General features: G+C 40.4%; 1 protein-coding gene across 1 annotated transcript; it reads right to left on the bottom strand.

Annotated features, from left to right (window-relative positions):
* Positions 1-943: 943 nt before the first annotated feature.
* LOC107738709 (dynactin subunit 1-like) lies at positions 944-3,528 on the bottom strand. The gene is made up of 5 exons (XM_016550524.1): positions 3,397-3,528; positions 3,118-3,304; positions 2,961-3,034; positions 2,790-2,879; positions 944-2,713 (listed from the first exon to the last, which is right to left on the bottom strand). Exons 2-5 carry the CDS (start codon positions 3,293-3,295, stop codon positions 2,576-2,578), a joined length of 480 nt encoding a protein of 159 aa, XP_016406010.1. The 5' UTR covers positions 3,296-3,304; positions 3,397-3,528; the 3' UTR covers positions 944-2,575.
* Positions 3,529-6,989: the final 3,461 nt, after the last annotated feature.

Raw genomic sequence — 6,989 nt, 5'->3', positions numbered from 1 at the left:
CAAATTAAATAGCACAGATTCACATCTGTCAGACAAAACCAGGAGGCTCTTTGTAATCAATGACCCAGACCGGGAGAGGCTCCATGGGGGACTTTTCCTCCATGATGGTATCAAACATGAGGACACACCAGGGACAATGGAATCTCCCCCAGCATGATCTGCCTGCGTTCAGGACTATCTACCGGAGGTAGAGGGGGGCAAATGGGGTTAATGTACATTTATAAAACAGGGGCGTAAAATACTTAAGCCAGGGTCTGATTTATAATACCACAATATGACCGAGCTGTAAGAAGAAATCTCTCTCTCTGTTTTTTTTTTTTTTCTTTTTTCGACAGGAGCAGCCTTGCCAGTTTTTGCCTGCATGCCCATGAGGTAGATAGAAAAGCCAATGCCAGGAAGCCCAACAGCAAATGTGATCCATCTGATGATCTCTTGGATCTGGTCTACATTTATGGTGCCATTGTTCTGAGGAGCCGTGTTATTACCGTCCAATACTGTGGTGGTATCCATATGTTGCAGAATCATACTGGTAGTTTCTAGTTCTAGTTACCCTAAATGTGATTAATATATCCAAGCTGATGCGTTTGGTAATATGCCATGTCAAGTAGAATATATTCTTCAGTTCTAGCAAGCGATGCAGAAAACTCTGTGGCTCTTTAATGTGGTAAACAGATCGGTTTATTTTAGCTATCACCATTTTTATGGCTCATCTGCAAACTGTTCCTGTAAGCTCTTTCATTGCTTGTTAGTCAATGCAAATATTTCCTATGTATTCACATTAGTTTTATCTATGCAAGCTCTTTCTAGAAGCAGTTTGGACCACTGAGGAGTGTAATGTTACACATGAAAAATAAATACATTCATATATTTTTAATACAGAATATTGAAATGAATTCAAACAATTTCTGACAATTTATTTAATTGACACATTATATATAAGATGCCAACACATTCAACAATACTGTAAGCAACAGTATGCATTTTATACAGTTTAATAACAGGTTAATAACTTAGACAATAGTAACAAAGCAAACCATTGCTAACTTAAGACCACTTGAATACTGACAATCTCTTGGAGCAAATATACAACAGTTAATAAATATTGTTATATGATGTCTTCTTTATTTTTGCCCAGAGCAGCATTCGCCTGATGCTATCCTGCACTTGCCTGACACTAAATCGGATCATTCATTCAAATTTGTATTGTATTTTCTTTACAAAAGCACATTGGCATGGCACATTCAAGCATCACAGTCAAGCACACAGAGCTTTTAAATCTTTGACTTATTATATATTTGAAAAGTGAATGAGAGCATATTATCTTTCCTGTCTGATACTTGAGTAATTGTTTTGAGAATATGAAGAGGGCTGTGCCAAGGAATCACTGATAAAATGATCTGATCTGTTTTAAAGAGAAAAACGAAGCGGTCCTACATTGAATCATTTAACGTGTGCTTGCTTACAGTACACAAATAGAGCCCCAAAATTGGGTTTTTGTTTACCTTTGGCCTCCTGATTCAGAATATTCTCTAAACACTGCATGTATAAAATGAGAAATCGTAGGTTTGATACTGAACTTTATGTGTGAAACGATTGATAATTAAGGTGCAGGTAAAAAGCTTCATTGTCTATTGTCATGAGTTTAGGAATGTATGAAGCACAGCTCACACAGAACTCACTTTCAACCAAGCAGCTTTCTGTTGGTCAATGCAGTGAATCCACGTGGCCAACATGAATGGGGAAATCTTTTGCCCTCTTGCAAAATTTCTAATCGGGTGGATTCCCAGTTGAAATGACTGGATTTCGCCCATGAAAATTCACTGAACAACCACAAGTGAGAACGCACATTTAAATGGCCAACTAGATTTTTACGTTTTATGAAAATAATGTAAGCGATGCTTGTGCATGCAGAACTTGATGCCACAATGCTAGGGTCCTTCAGGTAGTTGCCAGAGAGATGCTATAAGATCTTAAATTGTTCTTTAGTATGTTGCGATGTAATTGCTAGGTGGTTGCCAGAGTGTTCGGGTGGTTGTTTCCTGGTCCAATCATATGGTTCGGATCTCTACTTCCATTTTATTGGTAATTTTTCTTGTTTTATTGTCCATCAGTTGAAAATTTTAAGTCTAATCACTTAGGAAGCACCACTAATTAAACATACACTATTTGAACTGTAATCCTTTTAGGTAAATACTTGTAAACATAGATCAATGGGAATCCAAATCGGGAAGAGAATGAAAGGTATTAAATGGATGCAGATATAAAGCAGTAGGGATCATGCCGAATCATCTATTTCATGCCATGTTAATAAAGTCTAATTGTTAAAACGTCCTCAGCATGTCTCACGTTTCAAATCTGTAGCCTTTTTGTATCATTTTACAGATTTTGCTGTGGTAGATATCATCACATTCAAAGCATTCCAAATGCTTGACTTGTGTGGGCTTGTCAAAATGAAGCATTTATTGTGTTTATTGTTCTTGGTTTGTGGCCCTAGATCCATTCTCCATTATATCTGCTGTTTCAATGTATGTTTTGAAGACTGAATGTGAGCAAGTTTGGTTTTTTGGGGGTTATTTTAAGTCTGGAGAAGGCAATGAACTCTTTGTAACTGTGTCTTTGAAAGCAAAAGACGATGCACCTGTTCCTGTCCTCGCGCGCAAGGCATCATCACACGACCAACCAGCACAGCATCTCCTTTCTTCTCCTCCTTTGCCTGAGAGCAGAGGAAGAAGAATGAGGGGTTTATACAGACCCAGACAATGTGGGAAAATGTTGTGTATTTGTCTGACCTTAACAAAGGAAGTGCAGGGAAAAGTGGCGAAATCAGACGAGACTTGAGCACCAGGCCTATGAGTCACTACATGCTCAGCAACTTCATCCTTCAAAGAAAGAAGTTGCTTAAATAAGTGCAGGAGACATTTTAATGATGACTGTTTGATTTTAAAGCATTTTTGGTTTACCTTAAGCCTATCGAGAGTGTCACTGAGCGACTGCAGTCTTGCTGTTTGCTCGAGGAGCTGTGCACTGGGACTCACTGTTAATGAAAACACAAACACTGTAAAGTAATTACTGTATAAACAACAGAAATCTGCATTTTTAAGTCTAATTATGACAGACCTGGAGATTTCCCAGTGATGTCCACCACTTTCACATTGGCACTCATCTGGAGGAGAGTATCCAGCAGTTGGTCTGTTTTGCGGTAGAGGGCGCTAGACAGCACCTCAGGCCTGCAGCCCTCTCGCCAGCCCAGCTTTGGCACGTTCAGAGGAGGAAGAGATGCCAGCTGAGCACGCATCTTTTCTGCCTGCGGCCCACACAGACACACAAAAACAAAAGTGAGAAAAAATCCTCAGCGCCTGCATTGGGGAAATGTGCTTGTGAAGCAGTAGGAGAGACCTTTAGTCTGTTGTTCTCGTTCTTTAGGTGCTTTAAACTGAGTCGCTGAGCTTCAATCTGCTGAGTCAGCAGTGGAGAATCTATCACTTGCACTCCAGCAGCTGCACACACACCTTTCACACACAGAACAAATTACTGCATGTTAACCAGTGTTAATTTTGACAGCAAATTTTGATTTGCTTGATTTGAAATTATTCGCCAATGAAATTAAAGGCAGTGTAAGTGATTTCTGGTAGCCAATGTTTATATTTGAAATCACCAAAACAAACACGCCCCTACCCCAAAAGTGTCTTGCCCCTATTTTGATAGCTCCGCCCCACATATACGTACGCAACCCAGGCCACGATTAGTTCTGTGAAACAAAGCAAAATCAATGTTACACCGTGTCTACGGACGTGAGCGGCGCGGCGCAACAAATCCCCGACAGAAAGCTGCTGCCGGGTTCTATTTATGACGTGCTGACAATGTTGTTTGATCGCGTCCAGTGTAGGCAGAGCTGTTGTAGACACGGTGTTACTCACCTACTGAGAAGAAACATAGCAACCTCGGCGTCCGATCGCAGGCCTCCGCTCCTTGAGTTCTCTCCAGCGCTGGAAAGCTGATCCGATATTTACACGGGTCCTACTTCTTGCCTTATCGTTCCGCAGACGTTTTCCTCTTTTGTTTTTTATCCGCCATCTCTATCTTTCTGTCGCTGGCTCGGCTAATGTCCGTCCCATGCACTGAACGCGCTCTCCTCCACATCACGAGTAGACACGCCCCTTATTGCTGATTGGCTACAAGTTTGTTTTGCGATTCGGCCCGAATCAGTTTTAAAGCATTTTTGAAAAATCCCTCACTCTGCCTTTAAGGAAATATGTTTCAAGTAATGTAATTTAAATATTTATTTTGGCTGAAGTATTATTACAAATAAAAGTCAATCATTTAATTTTGGAAGCAACATGCATATTAAATGGGTCCCTCACGTTTTGAAAACACCTGCCTTACATTACAGCTCTTACTTGAGTTTGAACTTTATTATGTACTAAAAATGTAAACAACAAAAAGAAGCATAACAAACTGTAGCCTGAGTGTAAGAAGCCACAGATTCTCTCTATTTCTCATTTAGTCACAGACACTGATCTAATTAGAAATGCAGAAGGCTGTTAAATTAAAATTGTATCACACTTATTAACATTTTAACTAGCAACCCCACCTTCCTCCGGTGCCAAACAAGGACACTCTCACCACCAACACGTGGCAGTCGTACCCCCGAGAGGAGAGGGCGATTGTCAGTCGCGCTTTACGCAGATCATGCTTTACATTGTTTACTCACTTTATGCAGGTCGCCCCACGCAAATGGCCGCCTCCTCTATCCGGGAGCATAAAGTGCAGCTTTTTCCCCATTTCTTGGCTCTACGGAAACACTAGTTGTTAATGGAATCCTATTTGTGCTCCTATTGGATGGGCTAATGGTCTCCCTTTGAGGGGAACGCTCCAAATTAAATAGCACAGATTCACATCTGTCAGACAAAACCAGGAGGCTCTTTGTAATCAATGACCCAGACCGGGAGAGGCTCCATGGGGGACTTTTCCTCCATGATGGTATCAAACATGAGGACACACCAGGGACAATGGAATCTCCCCCAGCATGATCTGCCTGCGTTCAGGACTATCTACCGGAGGTAGAGGGGGGCAAATGGGGTTAATGTACATTTATAAAACAGGGGCGTAAAATACTTAAGCCAGGGTCTGATTTATAATACCACAATATGACCGAGCTGTAAGAAGAAATCTCTCTCTCTGTTTTTTTTTTTTTTCTTTTTTCGTTCTGTGCAAATATTGCCGCCGGTGTTGTGTTAAAGTGTTGAACCCCATTAATTTTATCACCCCCCTCCTCTCTCTCTCTCTCTCTCTACATCTTTGAATTTTGTTTGGAGGAGAGGTAGAGCAGAGAGCCAAAGCGTGAGAGAGGGTATAGAGGCCTCCCGCTGCTGTGGAGATTTTCTCCTCGTTGTTAATTTTCCTCGCTCCATATGGCGCCACAGACTCCTCACCTGCAGGCTGTAGCAGGCTGGCAGTGGGAAGCGGGTGGAGAGGACCGGAAAAGAGAGGAGAGGCAGGCTGGAGCGGGAAACGCCAACAGTCATCCTCGGGCCCAGCCTGTCATTTACGCAGCCCTGTGCATCAGTGTGCGAACCGACCGGCCTCCCCTGTGCGCAAACATACTCACACGTGCCACAAACTGAGTACGGCAGATTCCGAGCGGGTCAGGGGTCAGGAGAGGGGCTATGTTGAGCTATGTTGTCCCTGTTAGGGGTGTCCACTCCGTTTGGCAGGTGACACTAGCATCGCACAGGCTCTGAGGCTCAGTGTGTGTTTGTGTGCCCTGTGGCAGAGGGACGGATACATAGGGAAGATGTGGGAAGCTTTTCTTTGTTACTGGAGAGTAGAGGAATGGATGGGAGGGTTTCATCCTGGCTTGTCATTGATTAGAGAAGGCTCTTTAATTCCCTCTCACCCCATGGTGTGATTCATTTGCATGCTCTGGCAGGAGGTAATGGAGTTTTGTTTTACGATTCGCTCTGAAAATCCTTGAAGACATGAGACATGATCTGATGCATATGCAGCCGCCAGCGAATTGCCTTCTGATTGATTGTTTCTTTCGCTCTCTCTCTTTGCTTTTCCTCTTCTCCCTCATTTTTTCTTTATGTTTGAAAGTATTTGTCATAGTATGATACAACTTTGAGAGCGTTATGCTTATGCTATCTGCATATACCAATATTGTTTTGATGTTGCATATGATGTACAAATATGAAGATGTGTTTAGAAAGAGTGACACCTTTACATATGTTGTATGTAAATCATCTGGATGAGTTGAGAACAGGAAGTTTAGCTCTTAACAGTCTGTAGCTGGAGCGCTAAAATTATGTATATTTGATATACATGTGTATATATATGTATACATAATTGTACACACTCATGCTCTCTCATGTCTCTCATGCTCACCAAGGCTGCATTTATTTGATCAAAAATACAGTAAAAGCTGTAATATTGTTTTCTATTTTTATATATTTTAAAATATGTAATTCATTTATGAATCCTGTAATGGCAAGCTAAATGTACATCAGCCATTACTCCGGTCTTCAGTCACATAATCTTTTAGAAATCATTCTAATATTTTGATTTCATTCTCAAATAGCTTTTCTTATTATCAATGTTAAAAACAGTTTGAACAGCATTTATTTTAAACAGAAATATTTTGTAACATATTTAACAATTGTTAAATGTCGGAAATTATCAATTTAATGCACCTTTGCTGGATAAAATCTTAATTAATTTTAAATTGAAAGCATTTGTGTTACTGAATTAAGATGTTCTTCCTATCAGATTACTCTTTGCAGTGGTTTGTTTATTATTGGTCAGTCGCATTTCTGCAGTCAGATATTTTGCATAATTGTTTTAATTAATTGTTGTCTCAGGCAACCACTATATAATTCTATATATTCGCTATATATAATAATAATATTAAATTAAATCGTTATTTTATATCCTTATATTTATCACTATAGAGGGCCCCTCATTTTATCATTTAATGATTCAACTTGGTTATA

The sequence above is a fragment of the Sinocyclocheilus rhinocerous genome, unplaced genomic scaffold (assembly GCF_001515625.1).
Source record: "Sinocyclocheilus rhinocerous isolate Xijiao unplaced genomic scaffold, SAMN03320098_v1.1 scaffold1938, whole genome shotgun sequence".
NCBI lineage: Eukaryota > Metazoa > Chordata > Actinopteri > Cypriniformes > Cyprinidae > Sinocyclocheilus > Sinocyclocheilus rhinocerous.
Note: the sequence above shows the minus strand (reverse complement) of the source record. Positions and strands in the feature narration are given on the sequence as shown.

Coding starts and splice junctions, on each gene's coding strand:
- LOC107738709 (XM_016550524.1), bottom strand. CDS start 3,295: ATGCGTGCTCAGCTGGCATCTCTTCCTCCTCTGAACGTGCCAAAGCTG. Junction 3,035..3,117: donor CATCACTGGGAAATCTCCAG/GTCTGTCATAAT, acceptor TTTCATTAACAG/TGAGTCCCAGTGCACAGCTC. Junction 2,714..2,789: donor CCTGCACTTCCTTTGTTAAG/GTCAGACAAATA, acceptor CTCTGCTCTCAG/GCAAAGGAGGAGAAGAAAGG.